Genomic DNA, 21555 nt, shown 5'->3' on the forward strand with positions numbered 1-21555 from the left:
ATGGGGAGGGCTGTGTTCTTTGGAAGATCTGAGGAGGGTTTGCTCTTTTGGGCTAAAGCAAGGCGGCTTTATACAGAAATATACATCCCTATTAAAAGACCTCGCCACCGAGTTATACCCTAGGTAGGGCTGGGGCTTGTCTCACTGGACGAAGCCGTCCCACAGCACCGAAGAGACTACAAGGCTGATACGGCCCGAAATAAACTTAAAGGGGTAGTTTGGACAGCCACAGCAAGGAACAGGGACCGGGTTCCGGTTCCCTTCACGTTCAGCCTCCAGCTGAAACTGCCGAAAAGCAACAGGTCTTGCCGAAGTTCAACTGCTTCTGCTGAACGGCTGCAGCTCCTCGTGCCGCACCGCCCTGCCCACCGGCACCGCACCCAGCACCCTGCCCCCGAGCAGCTGCGGGCGCAGCATCACCACACGAGCGGGTCCCGCTCCACCGCGGGGCTGCGGCTGTGACCGAGGAGCCCCCGGCCGCGCTCTCGGCGAGGCTGCCGGGGAGGAAGGCGAGCAGGGCAGCCCGGCACCACCACCACCACCGCCGCCAGGGCGGCCCCCGCGGCCCCGGGGCAGGGGCAGCCTTACCGGAGACGTTGAGGCGGCCGCCGAGGAACCAGCGGGCGCCGGCTCCGTCCGGGCCGGCCTCGCAGGCGGTGTGGAAGGGGCTGTCCCAGCGCAGCGAGCCCCGAGCCGCCTCGGCCCAAAAAGCGCCGGGGTCGCGGGCGGCCCGCTCCTGCCATGCCCCGTAGCCGCCGGGGGGGAGCTGAGCGGGGCCGCCTCCGCAGCGGCGGTGGGCAGGGAGCCGGCCCCCGGGCAGCGGGCGGCTGAGGGAGCGCAGCACCCGCGCCAGCGCCATGGGGCACGGCCCTGCTCCGCCGTCGGGGCCCCGCGGCTGCCGGACCCGGCACCGCCCCCGGCCCCGGGAACACCCCCCTGGCTTCGGGAGACACCGCCCGCACGGGGAGGGACGGGAACCGGGAGCGGCCGCACCCGGGGGAGCCCCTGCACCCGCCGGGACCATGGGGTGGCTGAGGGGGGCAGCCCATTGCTCCAGGTGTGGCCTCGCTAGTGCTGAGCACAGGGGGAGGATCAGCTCCTCGTGAGGCAGCGCTGGGTATCCTTAGCCTCCTTTGTCACAAGGGCACGCCGCTAGCTCATGGTCAGCTTGGTGGCAACCACAACACACAGTGTCTTCTCTGCCCGCTGTTTTCCAGTCAGTCAGTCCCCATGGTGCATGGGCCTGTTCCTCCCCAGGTGCAGGGCCTTGCCCTAGGAACCCTCCTGAAGCCAGACAGACACCCCGGCAGCCTCACAGCCTCGGGAACACACATTGCACTCACACAAGTACACCCCACCACCCACACAGCCCTGGGAAAACACCCTGAGAGATGCCCACCCCAATGTGACCCTGTGTCCACACAGCCCTGGGAACCCTCTGCACAGACACGCACGCAGAAGTGTGTCTTACTACTGCCCCCTCATTGCTTTCGCAGCTTGAAGTGGGGTAGGTCTCCAAGAGGGTGCACATCCCCTTTTTCTTGGCAGCCCTGCGAGCATCGTTATTACCACAACGTGGAGCTCCCAGCTTTGGTATCACAGTGCTTCTCCACTTCCCCTTAGTCGCAACACCAGGGTGGCTGAGAGACATGATCCAACCCTGACCCGCGAAAAACGAGCACTGAGATTTTACAGCAGATAACACTGACCTTCTTCTTCGTGCATAACACTGCCCTCTTTGCTGTGCAGTAATTCTTTTAGGCAGTCTGGTCCTGCCTCCCAGCACATAGTTGCAAAGATCACAGCAAGGTCTGGGATTCCTTAAGAAGTGCCAAACTATCGAGTATTTCCTAAATGCCACCCCAGTGAATTCCCAGAATTTGGGCAGAAAAAGCACATTTCATATTCAAGAATAGTGGCTTTAACCTATTCTTTGTGCTAAGCTCAAGCTTGTTCTGGCAGTGGTAGCGACAAGGTAGTGTTTTCTCTAGATTTCCTAGGAATATCACCAGACATTTTATCTAGGTAAATGGTATAGACCTTATCAGGACTCGGATTTCTGGCACTTCTGACATTTCCATCTGTGTTTTATAGGTAACATATAAGATTAAATATCCCCTTAACTTCCTTGTAAAGTTGGCATCGTCACACTGCTAATACAATTACATATTCCTTCCTTGTCTTCTGAATGCCAATATTTCTTTTTGGGTAAGCGCTAAGTTATAACCAATAGCGTGTGTGCCACCTTGTGCCAGATGGGAGTATGGGGAGTTGTTCCGCTTTCGGTTGGTTTGCTTAAGGATAGCTCAGAAGTTTTACATCAAAATTACTTAGCGGCAATAAATAAATAAATCAGTATTTCAGATGAAAGCTTTTCACACACACACACACACACACACACACACAAATAGCAGATAGAAGTGGAGGGAAGTGTTGTCCAAAAAAACAGAGCATGAAATTAAATTCTTTGGCCTGAAAACCTAGCTGTTTATTTTGCCTAGGCTGCTGCAGACCTTGAAATCTTCTGGGAATGCTGCCATTCTCTGATTTTCTTTCATATAAGACTGATTTTCCTTTTCCAACATGAAATTTCTTTTTTTTTTTTTTCTTTACATCACCAGGCAACTCTCCATCCTCGGGTTTTGGCTGTCTTTTTCCTCAAAGAAAGCTGTAACCACCATCAGCACAACTCAGGCACAATCCAGCCTGCAGAGCACCTGATCTCCCAGCTCAGCTGAGCTGCTTGGCAGGACAAGGACAACCCTGAATTCTTGCTTCTAAAAGAGCTGGGCAGAAGGAAGATGAGGTTTTGTAATTCCTCCCTGTCCCTGACTTTCTGGTGATGAAGGCTGACAGCAGACTGCTTGCTTTTGAAAGCAAATGAGGGTTACAGCAATTCTCATTAAGTACAGTGCTTGAGTATGCCAGGAAGGGCTGGAGCTAGGTAAGAGCAAGTATGGAATTGCTTTTTTTCTGTTCAGAAGCCCCTCTTGGCATTATGGAGTCCAAACAGTGATGCTGGTGTTAGCAGCTCTGGGGAAGCCCGCTTACTGTTATCCGTGAACGCCACCTCTTTAAGGCTGCTCCCAAAGCTTGCAGCCACCACTGCAGAGAGATTCATTCCCTGGTGCAGCCAAGATTCCTGAGACAGCCTCCTGCTCCAGCCAGGCAACCTCACTGAACATGAGATTTTAGCAGCCCTTGGCATGTATCAAGGGTCTTTTATGCTGACGTCATGGCAAGTACTGAGGAACCAAGCCAGTAGTGGTGTGAGTATTGGGTGAGTTTGGCTATGGGTATCTGTTACTCAGAGCTGTAGCAAAACCGAAAGCAAAACCAAACAAACGAACACATCAAAAAATAAAAATAAAATCAGCACCCATCATTCTTCTCCTATTCCTACTACTAAAACATCCAACAATGTCATTTATTGGCCTCATCTTTGATTCCTGCCAATATATACAAGTCTTGCTCAATGCAGCGTGCAAGCATCCTGTCCTCAGGGTGCCAGCATAAAGCTCAACACGGGCAGAGGTATTTGCAGGATCATGACCTTCAACTGGAAGCACTCAAGCACAGGATTTTCATCCCTGCTGGGGTAAGTAGCATTTGGCATCCTAGAAAGGCAGTCTGGCTTCTCTGCATCCATCCATGACCTGCTGGAGATGGTTTGAAGCCTCAGCCTTCATTCTCAGCGGCTCTGGGCAAAGCTGGGACTCCACCAAGGAGGCTTATCCTGGCTCCAGCCTCCATGCCACAGTATTTCTCCATGGCTTCATTCATTCTGCATTTACCCCACAAACCACCTCTTGCTCTCACGGGCTTGTGCAACCTGGGAGAGCAGGAATATCAGGGGATTTCTGTTTGTGCCCCACTCCCGGGCACAGCTACCCTATGGACACACACGATGACACCCTCTGACAGATTTGCTCTGCATTTCTATATCGAATACCCAATACTGTCATACCACAGAGGTGTAGGAAGCGCCACACGCAACCCTGTTGTGGGAAGCCTTTTTTATTGTGGGGCAACTGAGGAAGAAGGCCGGCCTGCAGCCCACCCCAACCAACACAACCCAACCATATTACTCCTGGGAACTGCACTTTTGAGACTGGGCTTCAGACATGCAGTCTTGACTTGCAAAGGGCTGATGAGAAAAACTCTGCTCAGTCTTTTTCCATCTCTTTTTCCCTGCTACAGAGCAGGTATTTGACCTGTGTTGTTTCCCAATTGCTTGTCCCCATTTTTCCTTTAATATCCTAAAATTGAGAGTAAGAAGATAATGAAATCCATGAATTTGTTATAACTGTTCTACTCCTAACCATGTTTTCCAATGGTCTTCCCACCTGGTGTGCACAAAACTGGCCCCACAAAGAAAGAGGGTGAAGGCAAAAACAGGCAAAACTATAGAGCCATATACACAATGGCATTGCTGTGTGCTTTGTACCTGAAACTCCTTGTAGATAAACCTCTCCGTCATGCCAGCTTCCTCTTGGGGAGCACATGGGGCTGCCCACCATAAGTAGGGACAGAAAGCTTCAGCACCAAACTCTTTTGTCCCCTCCATCTTGGTAATGATGCTCTGGGCTTGGTGTCGATGTGGCAAAGGCATGCTCATGAGACAACAGCTGTCTGGAGGAAACAACTGAGAAAGGCAGGAAGCCTCCAGCTCTCGCCTGATTTCCACTTCAGCTCATCAAGTAATATTGCATTCTCCATCCTTTCAATGAAGGCCAGACACACAAATTACAATATAATTCTGATTGAGCATGGGAAAACTTCTCCAGGGGAGGGACCTGCTGGTCTCTCCATCCTTGGAGATCTTCCAAACTGGCCTGGACAGGACCCTGCTCTAATTTTGTTAAGTTAGCTCTGCCAGCAAGGCCTTCCGCAGCCAGGGCCAAGTACCCAGGAAGGTGGATGCAGTGATGGTTGCCAAGTCCAACCAGGAGCCCAAATCATCAGTCAAGTTTGTGGTGATGAGGCAGGTGTGAGGTTGAGCCAAAAAGTCAATCTCCAGACGAGGATCAGGTCCAGTGATGATAGACTTGGTCAGACATTTTCCTGTGGCTTTGGGCAGGCCCATACTGACAAGACAGGTCCAAGCGCAAGTTAGGAAGTCCATCCACAAGTCAGGATCCATGGACAGGTGCAGACCAGCACAGCATTGCTCAGGCAGGGACTGAAGACTGAGCTGTAACAGGGCTCATGGGCCCATGGGCAGGGAGATGCCATTGTGGCTAGTAGGAGCCATTAAGGCTTATTAGTGCACCCAGGACAATGACAGTCTCCTCCAAAATAATCCTGCTGGGTTTGTGTTTGGTGCCCCACCAGCTCTCTCCTGCTGGGCTGTGAGGACCCTGCCCTCGGCCTTGTGGGCTGCTTTTCCCCATAGAAAAGGATGCTGGCAGCAGGTAGAAAGAGCTGAACAAGTCCTCTGGCATATCTGGCCACGAGTCTCTCCCCGAGTTGCATCCCTCCATGCGAAAGCTCTGTGAGGCCCTCAGGCGTGTCTGGAAGGCAGCCTGGGAGAGTGGTGTGCCAAAGATGTCCATGGCGGCAGGTTGGATATTGAAAAGGGGGCCTGGAGGCCACCCAAAATCATCAGAGAGGGCCTTTGCAGAGAAAGACAGCTCTCTCATCTTCGCCCTTTACTTTGTCTGCTTCCACTGAGCTCTCTCAAACCCAACACCAGGGGCATGGGCCTAGGGACACAAGTGATGAGGACTACACTTGGAGCATGAGAAGCTCATGTGGCAATGGTCAGTCATCTGTCAATCAGAGGCCCAAAACAGCATGGCCCTGGGCATGAAGATGCAGCTGCCTGTGAAGGGCTGTGTTACAGCCGGGGAGCTGGGGGATGAGCTGCTGCAGGAATGGAGACTCTCAAGGATGCTTCCACTGAGAAAGCCCTCAAGGCACGGGGAGCAGGGTGTCCTCCCCCCAGTGAAGGAACATCATGGAGGCCTGGCAGCCCTGCTCTCCCTGAGTGGCCAGGAGCGGCCGTGTTGTGATGGCTCTGCAGGAGCCAACCTCCATAACACATCCCTCTTGCTACTGCCTTGGCCCCGGGTGCACTGCTCCGGGAGGGGGAAAATCATGGCCGGGAGGCATGTCCTGCAAGGGGAGCACCACAGCTCGGGCCGTGGGGCGCTGACTTTTGGAGGCGTGTGCTTATGTGGCACCTGAGGGCAACGTGAGCTGGGGTGCGGGGTGAGCTGGGGTGCGGGGTCACAGCTGCGTACACCGGGTCGGGGAACGGGGGTGACCGGGGACAGTGGGTGACCGGGGACAGGGGTGCCCGAGGACAGCAGCACACACCAAGAGGGTCACTTGCCCCCGTGCTGCGTGTGGTGAAGCCGTGGCCACACCGGCGCTGTGCCCGCTTTTTGACCAGCTGAGCCTGCTCCCAGCCCCGGCAGCGCAGGAACCGGCCTCGGTGCGGCGGGGGGTGCCGGTCCCGGCCCCCCCAGGGCTCGACCCCACCCAAGGGCAGGCGGTGCCGGTGCCGGTGCCGGTCCCAAGCCCTGCGGGAGGCTGCGGGACGAGGGCTCCGGTGCCGGTGCCGATCCCATCCGGCGGCGGCTCGGGGCGGTCCCGGGGCGGTCCCGTGGCGGCGGGGGCGGCCCGCGGGTGATGTCAGGGCTGCCGTCGGTGCGGCGCGCGGTGCATTGTGGGCGAATCCCGCCGCCCGCCGCGGCTCCTCCGAGGGGGAGACGATGCTCCCGGGGCCGCCCCGCAACCGCCCCGCTACCGCAGCCGCAGCGCCCGCGGGCAGGCGGCACCGGGACCGGTGAAGCCGCGCTGACGGCGCGGGGCGTGCGCTGCCTACGCCGGCCGCAGCGGGAGGCGGCGGGGCCAGGTGAGCCGGGACGGGGCGGGGCGGGACGGGCGGCGGAGGCCGAAGCGGCCGCTGGCGGCGTAGAGGGGGGGTGGCCGCCCCGCTTGGCCGCTTGGGGGGCGAGGGGTGCGGGCCCGCACCGGGCCGGGCCGCTCCCGGGCTGCGCGCGGGGCAGCGCGGGATTTGTAGTTCGCCCCTCCGCCCGCTGTGGGCTGGAGAGCAGGTGGAGGACTCGTTTTCCCAGCATGCTCCGCGGGATGGGCGGGCCCGGGGAGGAGTGACGGCCGCTCGCCGCCAATGAGAAGGCGGGACGGGGTGGGGCGAACCATCTGCCGAGAGGGGCGGGGGAGGGGGGTGCCGCTAGCTGCAGTGCAGGGGCGGACGCGGCCACCTCGGGCGGCGGGGGAGGCGGGGCGGCCCCAGGTGAGGGGCCGGGGAGGGGAGGAGGGGGGGGGCGGCACCCGGTGCCACGGGTTCGAGCCCCGGCGGTGCCGGCTCCAGGGGCGAGGCGCGGGGAGGGGTAGGGCGGGGGGCGAGGGCTCCGCGGGTGGGGGGCACACGGCCTGGAGATGGGGGGCCGGGGGCTCAGGGGGTGCTCCGGGGGCGTCGTGATGCCCCCCGGACCCGCAGCGGCGTGCCCGTGGCATGGGCAGGCGTGCTCCGCCTGGTGTGAGGGATGGGCGGGTGGTGGTGGAGAACCAGCCCGATTCCTTGGGTTTTTGTTCGGGTTTGGGCACAGAGCTCCGCTGTGCTGTCCTGGGGTAACGCTGAAGGACGTGGGTTTGAGGGTGGGTGCGGAGGGTTCCTCTTCCGTAGGCTTTTTCCTCCCCGTCGGGAGATTTTGGTGCTTGGCGCACAATGGTGCCCGAGGCAGCTTTGCAGCCTCCAGCCTCGTGCCGCGGTGCGCGTGGCACACGAGGCTGTGTCAGCGACTCTGCCCGCGGTCACTCGGCTTCCACACGTACATGGCAAAAAGGTACCCGGTACCCACCCGGTACCCCGGCTTGGACCCACCACCAACTTCCAAGACGACCACCATGACCTTGAAGCACGTCTTGTACGGCACGAGGAAGCGGCGCACTGAGGGCCACCGACTGGCACTGCCCCTCCAGGGTCTGCTGAACTAGTCGCTGCTCGGTTCCTGGTGGTTTTGGGGGGGATTTCAATACCTGCTGAACTAGTCGCTGCTCAGTTCCTTGTGTTTCTCAGGGGGCATTTCAATACCTGCTGCTGTGGTGTTCCTGAGCGGTCCAAACCAGATGTACATTAAACGTTCTTCTACATTTTTCACTTTCTGTAGATTTGCAAGGAGGAGGTGTAGATAATTTGATTGATAGAGGGAAAGATTTCCTAATTTTTTTCCACAGCATATGCATTTCTTTATGTTCTTTGTACTGTCACTGAAAGTGCTACCTTTTAGCAATAAACTTCCCAGTGAATCACAACAGAGATCTTTGAGTATCCGAATTTTTTCTTTGTAGGAGTGAGTTTAACCTCCTGCTTTGTGTGAGATAGGGTGTGCTACCTGCTAGCTCAACACTAAAGCTTACAGGTGCTGTGCCTTTACAGGTGCTACGACTAAAGATCAGCGAGCATCAGAGCTAGTAGTAGTTATTCACCACATTTCGCTCTACCAACTTCTTTTGAGACTTTCTCAGTATAATAGGTGTGGGCTAGGAATTATGTGTGCTTTTTTTTTTTTTCTTTATATGCCTGTGATCATCCAGCTCATAGGAAGCATTTTCATGCTGATGCACATGAGGTCAGAAACTTTTACGACGTGATGCTCGTTGGCATATGTGGTGTCCACTGCTGTAAATTCTGTGTTCTCTGTGCTTTTCGTGCTTTGTGATAATCTCATTCCTTCAAGAATGGGCATCTTCTCTGTACGGTGAAGAAAAACACCATAATTAACATTTCCTTTTAGGTCAGTTTTTGTTAGGATCAGCCTCAAGGATATATATATATATATATTTCTTGGAATAGTTAGCAAGAAGAAAGTCAGACCCCCATCAGTGTTCTTGGTCCTCCAGAAACGATTGTCTCTGGTGTAGGAAATCTATTTCAACAGCTTCCAGGGGTTATGCTAATGAAGTGGCCCCCACCTCAGCCCATGTATTGATTTCCTTCCCCTTTCCTCTCAATCCCAACCCTGATGTTTGGTGCCAGAGGAAAGTGTGGTGGTGAAGCCAACTACATCTCAATGCTGGAGCAGGCAGAATGAAACCACCCTCTGATGGAAGCTGTTGGTACTTGATGTCTTCCAGAGCAGTAGTGATCAGACAGATCCGGGAAGAGCCAAATCCTTCTTTCTTCTTTAAGAGCTGTGATTCCTTCGTGGTTTTTTGCCTTCTCTTACAGAAAGATTGCCACATTGCTTTATAGCTTGTTAGATAGCCCACTACGCTCTGGTGGATCTTGCTATGGGTTCACCTCTTCAATCGTGTCCTGTCAGTTTTCTACATTGGTCTTATTTAGGTATGTGTCTGTGTACGGGTTCCAGGTAAACTCTGTGGGAATGGCTTCCCTTTCTGGGAAGGTCCTAGATTAGATTCTTTAGCCAGAGCTCCATGATGACCTTGGTAACATTGGTTCACTTTGAAAACAGTGAACAGAGCAGAAGACAGAAAATAGGACCTCGTAGAACAGTCTGTCTCTACAGAGTCCCTAGGGGCTTTGTAGACCGTTCTCGTATTTTTAGCGGCTTGTTGACTTTGTTGGTATCTCCTCCTTTGAACGTTGCAAGGCACAACCCAAGATTTGCTGGTGTGATTGTGGAAGCACTTGCCAATGTTTAAGCTCCACTGGCTTGCTGAAGAAGATAAAAGAATGGATACAGCTAGTGCTTCATTCCCATTTCCGCCCCCCCCCCCAAAAAAAAAAAAAGTGGACATTCCCCAGAAACATCCTGAAATCCCTCAAAGTGTCATTTTGAAACACTGTCCAGTTGGAATAACTACCAGGATTGCTTTGGTAGACAGAGATAAGAAAGGCCAGCTATAAAGCCTCCTTCCCTCAGGCAGAGGAAGAATGGAGAAATCTGGCAGATACTTATTGAAGCATTAGGAAGGAGAGGTGGGAGGTGATGGGGATGATGTGATTTATGCACTTCTGTGTCTGAACTCTGGTTGAGGCTCCCTTGCCTTACCAGGTGCAAGCTGGACATTGGTTGTCCTCCTTCGTGCCGTGCAGGACCAGCTCTTGTCTTTTTCCACGATAGCAGCCGCATACAGCATCTGTATCATGCTGTTGAGATCCGCAGCAGTTATACTGGTAAATATGGAAACTAATCCAGCAATAGCAGTGTGATTTGGATCTCAGTGCATATCAGGTGCTGTTTCATTTGAACTTTTCAATTTTTTGGAGAAAAGCAAAAAACATCAATATATTGGGCTTTATATGGAAAAAAATCACTACCGGAGTAGGTTTTTCGTCAGGCTCACAGTCCCTTTTGGTTTTACCCAGTTCCCCACTGCCTTCCGATAAGTCTTCTTCACCCCTCAAGAGGTGTTTACATGGAAAAGGGTCCCTTCTGTAGTTGAGAAGGAAGATACTGGCAGTGTGATGGACTGTAGATGTAATCAAATAAGATGTGCTTGGAAAGCCTTTCCTTTTGGTGTCAAGCCATGTCACCTTTAATTTGGCGAACAGTATGAAAGGAACAGACTGCAGATGATGAGCTGACTCCGGCCATATAGAGGGAGAGGGAGAGCTTCTGGGCAGAGATTTCCTTTTTTTTTTTTTTTTTTTCCCCAGAGAAATAGGGCAGCCTAGACTAAAGAAAGAGATTTAGTGTCAGCCGTGACAGATGGAAGTGAATTCCTTGCTATCCATGCGATAGGAAATGTTACAAGGCTCACCATCAGCCCAGAGGCTGTAAGTGGAGAAGCTTTGGTGGCCTGCTCCTCAGATAGAAAGAGGCTGCCAAACAGATAAGGAGAAGTTGATCTCTAGTGAAAAGACTTCAATTGTAGGATCATATACCCAGCTGGAAAGGCTAAAATCCCTTATTGCTCCAATCTTTTTCCTACCAGTGACACATGTAACATGCTTTTCCTAGCTGTACTCTTCTTGGTGTTGCAGTCTGCAGTTTTTCAGTCTTTTTATTTGTTAGCCTGAATAATTTTGCATGTACACAGGGTGTGTCATTTCGTGTGTTAACTCTGTTTTGAAACCTAGCTATGTATTCCTGCTTGCTTTCCCCTCTTTTAACTGGTTACTAGTTTTAGAGAGACTTTGGTTTAATCCTGAGATATCTTAATTTTTAGGGCCTTTGATCTGATACCACACCAGGAGGTTTTGGCTATCCATATACACTGTTGTCAGAGAGATGGCCCTATCTGCACACTTGTCTAGTCATCCAAAACCACCTAGCCTTTCCTATAGGTCTGGAAGTCATGGCATCTCCCTTTTGCTTGTCTCCTGGTTAGTTTTAATTCTCATTTTCAGTTCTCTGAACGTGTCTGGTGCAGAAGTAAGACCAATTTCCAGATCCTCTGCAAAGCTCTTTAAAACAAAGTACAAAAAAATCCTTGGCATCATCTTTCTTTGTTCAGACTTTCTATTCCTTGTCAGTCTGTCATGCAGCAGACTGGCTGGCTGCTCCGTGGTCAAGTATGTGTGGAAAATGCATAACGTTTATCTTTAGCAGTTTGTTCCATCTCTTTGATATTTTTTTCTTGATGATTTTACATTTAATGTAGAAGAATACATCCCATTTTCTTCCTTTCTGTGTATATTCTATTTTTTAAAGACTTCTGTTTGTAAAATAAGTCAATTAGAATTAAAATCAAGCCGTTTAAAGTACAGAGCAGAGGTTGCTCTGGCCAAAGATTTGATTTTATTTTCTTAGGGTGGCATATTTCTCCTCTTACTGAACCAAGTTGAGCTACTATGGAGTTACAAACCTGATCTCCAAGAGGCAGCTGAAGTTACCCCCTGCTGCCCTTCGCAGCTCCTCTGCTCTCCCTCAGCAAACCACAGTTGCTGCATCATTCTGGTCAGAGGGTCAAGGGGGTAGTTTTGTTGCTACATTTTAGAATTTAGACTTGATACAATTAATTTACCTATCTCCTTTAAGTCTACTGTTTTCTTTAGTACATATGCTATTCCTCCACTTGAGTGACCTGACCTTCTTTCTCCATACCTTGTTCACTGGAGTGCCCACGAATGCAGTCCCTTCAGCAGCTTCCTAAATGTGCTTCCCTGAATCTATACATTCTAGTTCCCCAGCTTCTTTATGAGACCTGTTTCACCCAAAAAGGTCCCATTTCAATATCACATACCACTGAAAGCACTCTTTGGTGTTTTGTTTGTTTGTTTTGTTTTTGTTCTTCTAAAATTTTGTCTTTTTCCTTCTCCCATTGCAGAATTAGATAACCCAGGTTATCGTTCTTGGCCTTTTTGCCGCCGAAAGCCACGGACATGATGCTTGCCAGCTTCTGGCTGGTGTGATGCCACTGGAGTTGCATGCTGCTGCTTCCTTAATGCATTGGAAAAAGCAGCGAACGGTCATTTCTTGTTCACTTTCTCCATGCTGAATTGTTTGTATAGATCTCAATCATATGGGACCTCAACTTCTTCATAAGAATCTGCCCTCCAGGGCTCGGTGTGCTGCTCTTGCACTGATGACAGGCAGGTTATCACACTGTGCTTTTACCCCACAAGCTCAGCTGTCGGCATGCCTACAAACTGAGTTGCGTCTGCAGCCTACCTTTTGCCCTCTGCTGGGTGGCTGTTCTTGGTGCAAGGGGTCAGCAAAGAGGTTTCACCAACAGGATCCCTGCCAGTCAGCATAAAAACGTGTTGCCACAAGATGTTTTTCCCTCCCTGGCGTCACTGATGGTGGGAACGTAGCCTGAAGGCAGGAGTGTATCTGAAATTCCTTCTTCCCCCTCCCCAAACCTCAGTTTGTTCAGTTCATCCATCCCTAAATTGAAAAAGCAATGCTTTGTTCCTGAGGTCTGCGAGGTAGGGGTGCATCTGTCCAGAGGCACGCAGCTGGCCTTGTCTCTATTTATTTAAACAGAATCTAGATGCTTTGGACTCTAAAATGTAGTGGTTTAGGGGTTATGCAAGTAAGTTATCAAAAGTAATTGGTTTCTTGCGTCTTGCTTTCCTTGGAAAAGAGGTTGGCTCGAGGCAGAGTTACTTGGCTGCTTTTAAGGAGAAATGGCTGAGCCCTGTGGTTCCATGGTAGGCTGAGGACTTGGTGCTGTGAAGACAAATGCAGAGCATGGCTTGACTGAAGCTGAACTGGATCTGAGGTACCACTCCTGCATTGTGCTGGTGCTTGCATTTGGCTGACCCTACAATGAACCAGGTCAAGCAGCTCAAAGCCGAGGGAATAACCTTGAAGAAGAGAATAACCTTGAGAAGAGAACTGTTTCTTTCCATTGCAGGTAGCTTTTTAGTGGTGAAGCAGGAACCTGAAGTTGTGGATCCAGGATCGGTGTATCTTTGTAGACTGTAGGTAACGCAGTGTAACCACTGTGGTGTTTCCATTGGTTGTCAACTTTCATTCATTAGTGTCTAAGCACCCAAAAATGTGGTTTTGGTTTTTGTTTTTAGTAAAATTTACAGTAGCTAAAGCACGCCTTTTGAAAGGTGTTCAGCCTTGATCTGAAAAGAGCAAGAGATCTAGAATCTGCCACCTCCCTTGCTCTAGTTGCTTTCCTTAAGGAAAAGAAAACTCCAATGAAACAATTTGCAGCTTCTAGAGGAAGATGAGCCAGACAGGGGGAATCCTTCAGTCTCTTAAATTTTCTTCATAGGAAGATGCTTCTGTGCTAAATGAATTTGCCTTTCAGTTGCCTTTTGGGTAAGATACCTGCATTTTAAAGAGTTTTGTTTTCAAGTGACTAGGAAGGCATCCTTCAGCCTTTCTTCATCTCCATCTTTTTAGTGACCATTAGGTGTGGATGCTGGCCTATACCTGACTCCAATGCCTGTCCTTCCAGTTGTAGGCAAGGACAGAATTGTCCTACTACCTCCTGCTGCTCTCCGCAGCAATGCCGTGCTCTGTGGACATGACCTGTAGGCCTTAATCCTAGATGTCTGAGCCTGTGTTTGGTTGTGCTAAGAAGTATTTTGTGTAAGATGTGCTTTTTCTTTCTGCTTTTCTTGACTCTTGTCTAGAAAGAGTGGTTGCTCATCAAGCAAAGATGAGGCTTACTGGCCTTACGTGAGCAGGAGGAAAAAAAGGGTAAAAGACAAATTCAAAAGGAAGGCAGCAAAGTGTTTTCTCACTCTTTTGATGACATGGGGGAAAAGGCAGGAAGCATTTAAGTTAAGTTCTAGGCTTCGGTGCTGTCTGGTCACGTGTTGGTCTCTGCAACCTATTTCAAGATTGATGGTGACTCAAAAGCTTTTATTTCAGTATGGTTCCTTTTTTTGCCAAACAAATTTTCTTTATCCTTGCCATCTGTGTTTCTGATTGTGGTGAAATTCTTGTTACTTTTTTCCCCCACTACAAAGAGCCCAGGCTGGACTCGAAGCAGTGATTGTTGTGTCTGTGGAGTATTATTAGAAGTGTTCTCTGGTAGCCAGCCTGCTCTGGCACATTGAACACAGAAGGCGTAATTACCCGTTTCAGGTTGAGATCAGTCTGAAAAATTGTGAGCTTTTGCCAGCTTAGGTATAAATTTTTTTTTCCATTGCTTTAATACAGTCATGAATGGAATTAAAATGATTTTTACAGTAAAACAAGGCACAAAATACAACCGTATGTATTCTGTAATAGGAAATTCTCAGGATCCAGTTACCTTGCAAAGCATTGGCAAATGAGGATCAAAGTATAAATATGGATTGTTACAATGAATCTGCCTCGAGGAACAGATTTTGAAGGTTTTTTTTTGTTATTTTTTAATTTCTTTTTTTTTCCTCTGAGAATAATACTAAAGAGATTCTTCTCTTAAGCACAATGATCAGGTGTAATGTTTTGAAAGATCTGATAGCAGAATGAGAAGACACGTGCCTAAGTCATAGAGCTGTTAAACTCAACAAATAATGTGGTTTATGGATGGGAAATGATTGTTTGCATGGGCTTGGAGATTGGAAGCACAAGCTGACAGTTGTGGACTAGATGGCATCGTAGACACGTGTGGAAATGGCTTATACAGAGGCAATTGAGGCCAGCTTGTAAAACTCTTCCATGAGCTTAGTAACACCATTTCTCCTTGGAAACTGACTCTTGCAGCAATGCAGAAGGAATTAAACAGAGCATGCTTGCATATACAAGAATTTTCTTGTGTCTTTCTAGGATGTTCAGTCACAGAGAGAAACAGGTGTGGGCCACAGCTGCTATCTGCCTCGATGGTATTGTGTTTGTTGTTAATATTATCTTTAGATCAACTATGAAGGAAACAGATTCCTCTAGAATTGTATTGTAGACCCTTCAAATAACAATGACATTTGTGCTTTGAGTCTCAAAGCAAGTTTTACATCCCTGGGCACTTTTGTCTTTGAGGAGGAGGAAAAAAGCTCAGAACCATTGAATATGGTTGAGAATGTATTGGGATTTCCCAAGGGTAGAAGAAAAAGTGGGTCAGCTGTGAGGACATCACCTTTGAGCAATTCACCATCTGTCTGCAAACTAAAAAAAATTGTAAGGCTGCAGATCAGAGGATGTAACTGTAGATTTGCTGAAAATAGGAGGTAGAAGAAGGTTAAACATGCTCCTCTGAGCATGCTCCAACCAGGGCAGAGAGCTTCCCAGAAAAATGGAAGAAATAGCTAAAGGAGGGCTGTAGAGAGGTGATTTAAGTGGCTAACAGCTGGCATGATAAAATGTTTCTGTCAGTCCCAGGAAATCTCTTTTGTGTAATTACAAACATTCTCTGCTGAGATCAGCAGTGGGCTTGAAAGCCAGGAAAATTTTGTCCCACTTGGTCTCATTTGGTCTAATGTGATGTATCAGTGCAGCAAGTGTCAGTTACCTCACTTACTCTAATTTTTTATTAAATTTCAGAAAGCTCTTGGCGACCTGAAATCCACGTGGCAGATCTATAAATACGTGATTTTTCCTTCCCTGTCTTGCAGAAGTGGAATCAAAATTTACGTGATGTCCAGTGGTGTCAGGTGCAGGCAAGGTGACATCAGAAGTATAAACTCTGCCTAGCTTTTGCTTTTTTTCAGAAATATTTATTTTGGCTACCAGCAGACTACTCAAGCTTTGCAAATAGTGATCTATATTGACTTTGCAGTTTAAGTGTATCTACCTGCAGTTAAATTTATTTATTGTAAGCAGACCATGATGCCTCTCCGTTACATTACTAGAGGCTTAAGTTGGTTATGATGCAAGAGAGATTTCCTGGTGTTGTATTTCGTTTTCTGCTTGGATCAAAAACCAAAGCAGTTTGGTCAGAGAGACTGGAAGGAAATAACAGACTTCCCTCTCAAACTCCCATTTCTCCCCATTTTCTGAGCTCTGCAGCTGAGACTGCTGGTGGGAGAGGATTAGGATCATGTAAGAGCGCCCGCGCTGTTGGCAGTTTCTGCTGCGCGTTCCTAATGATTTGTTGCCGTAATTAACTGCGCTGATTCTCCCTGTAGATAGGTGGGTTTGGCACAGAAACCACTGCTCTGTCTGACTGCTTTGTGCGCTAGTACAGTACCTGGCAGCGTGAGCTTACGGGTGGGGGGGGGCTGTTTTCCTTAGGTTGTGCGCTGATCCTTCAAAGTCATGGCGAGGGCCAAACTACGTTGGGTTGGCTGCATAACCAGGTAGTGGTAATAGTGCTGTCAAGGGGTGTCTGCTACCGTATTTATTACGTTCCCTTTAGTGCAGCCTGGGGTTAGCGGAAAATCTGGAGCTGCCTGTCTCGATCCCAGCATTTCAGACTTTTTTGTTTTTTCCCAGTCACATTTACATCACTCCTTCACGGTCATGAAAACAGAAGCCTTTCAAAGGTGAAAAACAGTCCCGGTATCTTGCAACCTCACCTTTAGATACTTTGTTTTTTTACAGACATGCTTTGAATAACAAATCCAGAATTTCTAAAGCCGGTGCCCTTGCATGCTTATGAGAAGAATATGTCACAGAGGAGACTTTAAGCCACAACTGCTAGGAGTCGAGCCTGCTCTCTGAGCAGGATTTGCTACAGCAGAGGCAGGCAATGAAGGAAGATGTGTGTCTGCAAGGAACAACTGAGAACCTTTCGAGCTCCTGCTGTCAGACCTACCCTGACGTATGACTTGTTTTAAATTGCTGTTTCAAGTTCAGCAGGAGGTATGATATATTCCAGGGTTGAAACATTGTTAGTCCAGTACACTGTATTTTCTTTTAATCAACTTGTTTCTTATATTATTATATGCATTTCTATCCTAATAAAAGAATGCTGGTGCATGGTGGAACTTACTTATACCAAAAAAAAAGTATATATTTTTTGTTGTTTTCACATGAGGGATTTAATTTTGAAAATTGGTATTGTGTGTTGGAAACAGATGAAGTTTGTAACATCGTGAGTGACACTGAGTGCCTGCAGTTAATGGTGCTGTTGACTGAGCCCAAGTTCTGCTGCTCAGCTGCACTTGGAAACCCTGCTGTTGCTCTTTTTCTTCTGAGCACTCCCAATCCTACTTATTGTATTCCTTTCTTATTACCTGCCCCGTCAGTTTCATTTTGGCCTAATGCTGGTAAATTTGCATCTTTGTGGGATCTTTTAAACCAATATTCATGGTGGGAACAGCTAAGTTATACCTAAATTCTGTTCACAACAACTTTTGTTGTTGCTGTTCCTGCCATTCAAGTATTGGAAAGGGAGATCAATCTGATTTCTAGACTGTGGCTTACCAGGGTTGTTTCTTTTGTTTTTGCGCATGTCCAACCTCATCTCACCTAAAAAGCTGTAGTTTTCATCAGCTGTCTAAAACACTCTTGGGATATGCTATTAAGGTGGATCCCTTGGTCATGATGTGGGCAACACTTTGATCAAGTAATGAGGGTCCTGGGCTACAGCAGTTTAAATAAACTTCACTTGTTCTAATTGTTTTAATTTGTAGGCTTCCAGAGGTGAGGATGTGTCCTGAAATAAAGTGACATATTGCAATTCCTCAACAGTGAGATAAAGACACTTAGGACTATCCAGGACCTTTAGTAAGATGGTGAGACAGACCTCCATAGCTTTGTTCTGCTCTTTAATAACCACCTTGCGTCTTTTCAACTTGATGTTTGTTTAAGTTTGGCCGTATTTTGAGCACTGCTAACCCATTATACTGAAACTGAAGTGAACTAACATAGGAAAGTTCTCGTATAAATGCTAGAGATTTCCACAAGGAATGCTCCATATTTATAAGTTTAATTTTAGGAGTGCTGGGATCCTGTAAAATAAGGAAATCATTCTTCCAGTCAAGCTGTTTAAAATTTTGCCTGCCTGAAAGAGAACTTGTAAGATAAATACTTGGGGTGTATATATGAGACTTTCTAAATGATTCTTTATTGTTTGGTTTCTGACCTCCTTGATAGGATATGGGAGACGTGTGTATACACACACGTACATATGCATACACTACTTTGAAAGTAACTGATAAAAACATAAATCTGCTCATACCAAGTCATATCACAGGTCCATCTAGCCCAGTATCCTGTCCCAAGATTGCCAAGAATGAATATGTGGCATTGAGAAGAAAAGCAGGGAAAAATAAAATGGCTCTCCAGAATGCTCTTACTGCCCTCAGTGATTCATGAACTGAAGGCTTCCTAAGCTGAAGATGGAATGTTTCTATGCAGCTCATTAATGGATTTTTAATTATAATTGTGTATTTCTCATGAATTTGTAAAGTCAGGTTTTGAATCTGTGTAAGATTTTAGCATCTGCTGTGAAAAGTTCTTCAGCCTAGCAGCTTCTGTGAAGTTCCTGTTGCTTGCTCTGAGTTTTTCTCCTGATGAACACAAATGTGAACAAGGCAGGTGCCTTTGATGGTCTGGCTCTGCCAAACTAATAGGCCGCACCATTAGGCCTTGCACTGAAATAAGTTTTTCCTCCTGAGTTTCTTACTGTTGCCTCTCCTAGTCACGCTTCTCAGCTGGTCTACATTTTCATGTCAGTTCAATAATTGCTGCTATATTACATCAGTTTTTCTTGCAAGCTGCCTTAAAATTAAGGAGACCATTTATCCACGTGTGCTATTCATGGGAGCTGTCTTGATGCCAAGTAGAAGGAACAGATAGCAGAGCAGTGTGTCAGAATATTTAGTGCAGCCTGTTTAAGCATGGGGTTTTCTGGATATATATATATATTTTAAAGACCAAGACTAAATTTATAAAACTCTAAAGATTCTTCAGTATGGACTGGAAGAGATAGCAGTATGAAAGAGCTATTTCACACTTCTGCATGCTAAGGTTGGCCAAGAGACAGGATTTGGTCCTGTTGTTGTCACTGTTTCTTTCTTGCAGCTGCTTTCATTTCTACCTCATATGCTATTGCTAGGAAGCCAGTTTTACAGTATTCTAGGCTTCCTCAACTCTCTTGCTTCTCTTCTTGCAATAGGGGTACAGATTTCCTGAAAAATGCTACAGAAAAAGACAAACTGAAAGTTTTTGTCTTCCTAGTCACCGTCTTCAGTTATATACCCTTACGTTCTGCAATCTGTACATCTTAAAGCTAAAAGTGAGAAAGATAATTCAGAGTTCATATGCTTGGACATACTCATTGGAGTCAGGAGCAGCCTTTCTGGTAGTCAAGCAAGCTATAATCCTTCCATCTCTGCTCCAGCCCCTCTTAACACCACTTAGCATTGTGTCTGCACATTAAATGTTCTGGGTTGTGTGTTAGGGAAGAGGTGGTAGTGCCTTACCTGTCCCCCACTGACCATCTTTTACCACCTGACTTCTGTAGCTTCAGTAGCAAATTCAACCCCAGCAGAGGGCTGGCACCAGACTTAGATGCTGGTCAAGCAATGTCTACGCTATATTTTATTGATTTAGATGGAATTAAAGCACTGCATTAAAGTTAAAGCATGATTTATAGGCACTTATGTTTTCTGCACAAAGGTAACTTCCACCCCTTCTTTCACCCTTTCTCTGGAAGTCTTGGTTAATGTGTGTTACATCTTGTCATGGGTGTAGGCAATGCTTCTGTGTTGTTCTGGTAAACCCAATAAGCATGTTTCTGCAGTATTAATACTGCCTCGGGAACAAATTTTTGGTATGGTATCACTGCTTTGTGCTGCTGCTGCAATCTAAAACAGCTTAAAATTTGTCTCAGGCTGTAATTAAATTGGCTTTTTGTTTGGCTGCCTCACTCTGGCTGCACCAGAGCACATCAGTAAACTTTGTTCCATAATTCTGTATCACCAAATGGCTGCTATTCATGGTAGAGCCACAGGAGGATTTTATTCTGTTTCAAAGCCAGTAAAGCTTTCTATAACGTCTTCTTTAAATAACAAACATGCTGGTTTTGTGCACATATATAACATTGAAGGAAAGTGGTATATAAAGCACCAGAGAAAGCAGTTCTATATTACCTAGCTGTGGGAATTCATTGACTTTCATACTCTGTCTTCACCCTAAAATTATTCCTTTGGATTACTTTCCACCACTGCTCACCAGACTGATCCACCCTGGATCTCCAGCTGACTTTGCACCACCTTCAAGCCAGCACCTGCGTTGTGCTGTACTTGTCCTCGTCAAGTGATACCAAGAGACTTTCAAGAGCAGAGATGGTACCTGCCTCTGTACATGTATGTTAATGTGCTTTTATAGTCTCGTGAAGTTGAAGAGTTAGGACAGTCTGTAACTAAATGACTTTTCTTTAAATATTAGAGGAAAAGGCAGCCTTAGAGACGTTCGGGGATTCTCTCCCATGCAGCCTGCAATGAGGTGCAGGGAGGCTGGGTGTACAGCATATGCAGAGCTTGTTGCTAGCTTAGGGCTGGTCAGTCCCGCTGTTCTGGCTGGAATAAAGGAGCCAGGGAATAGCATTAGAATTGCTCATTAGGAATAAGAAGCACAAATATTGTGCTGCCAAACACAGAGTGTACTTTTTCAGTGGAGAGTTTTCCAGTTTCTTTTTGTCTTCAGTAGCTGGAAACTGAAAGAGCGGCTGCTCCATACAGATACAGGATTCTTTCTATGGGAATTTGAAGCATTTCGCAGTATCATTTCTTCTGATTATTTTTTTTTTTTTTTTTTGTAATTCAGTTTCTTCCTATCTCTCTTTTATCATTTTGATTGTACTTTATTAGATGTTGGATTGTGTGAACGTTTCTCAGAAGTCCTCTTATTTCATTATTCTGCTGCTTGGTTTTTCCACATAGTTATCTTCTATTTTGAGAACAAAATCTTTTGACTTGCTCGTATTCTGATGTTTGATCATCCTCTGTCTTGGACTTTGTGACATATTTCTATCTGCTGCTTCCTTGTGCACACAGCATGCTGGTCCCTTCCTATCTTTCCTTGGTCCTTTTACTGCTAGGAAATGAGCTCTTTTCACTACTTGAGCTCTTAATTTACTGGTGACTTTATTCATTTTTTGTGGCCTGAAGAAGTGTGATGGTCTTTTATTCCCATTTGATACTTACGATGTTAACGTTATTTAACTCATCTGTCAGACTGCTGCAGTAACACTCATTTTTAGGAAGGAAAATATGGAATATTTTGGGGGGAAGGAAGATAGAACCACGAAGAAAGCTTAATAAGAGATCTGTGCAGTCTGGCCTACTTCTAAAGCAAGAAAGGAATCTTACAGGAAGAGGCAAAATGCATTTGGAAAATC

General features: G+C 47.7%; 2 protein-coding genes across 6 annotated transcripts in view; one reads left to right on the forward strand and one right to left on the reverse strand.

Moving 5' to 3' along the window:
- ACSS1 (acyl-CoA synthetase short chain family member 1) overlaps window positions 1-1351 on the reverse strand; it is a 39406-nt gene extending 38055 nt beyond the window's left edge. The window contains exon 1 of the mRNA XM_083828561.1: window positions 589-1351. Coding sequence (XP_083684687.1) covers window positions 589-1024 — 436 coding nt within the window. The 5' untranslated portion in view covers window positions 1025-1351. The remainder of the gene's footprint in view (window positions 1-588) is intronic.
- A 4486-nt stretch (window positions 1352-5837) lies between these two features.
- Window positions 5838-21555, forward strand: part of TTBK1 (tau tubulin kinase 1) — a 108232-nt gene continuing 92514 nt past the window's right edge. Inside the window, exons 1-3 of one of the 5 annotated variants that reach the window (XM_083830506.1) lie at window positions 5838-6862; window positions 16809-17069; window positions 17843-17944. In XM_083830506.1, coding sequence (XP_083686632.1) covers window positions 17942-17944 — 3 coding nt within the window. In that variant the 5' untranslated portion in view covers window positions 5838-6862; window positions 16809-17069; window positions 17843-17941. Of the gene's footprint in view, window positions 6863-6956; window positions 7265-7397; window positions 17945-21555 lie in introns of those variants that run through there. The other 4 variants (XM_083830505.1, XM_083830508.1, XM_083830503.1 and 1 more) reach the window with 4 other exon arrangements.

This window comes from Anser anser (genome assembly GCF_964211835.1).
Source record: "Anser anser genome assembly, chromosome: 3".
In the NCBI taxonomy this organism is placed as follows: Eukaryota; Metazoa; Chordata; class Aves; order Anseriformes; family Anatidae; genus Anser; species Anser anser.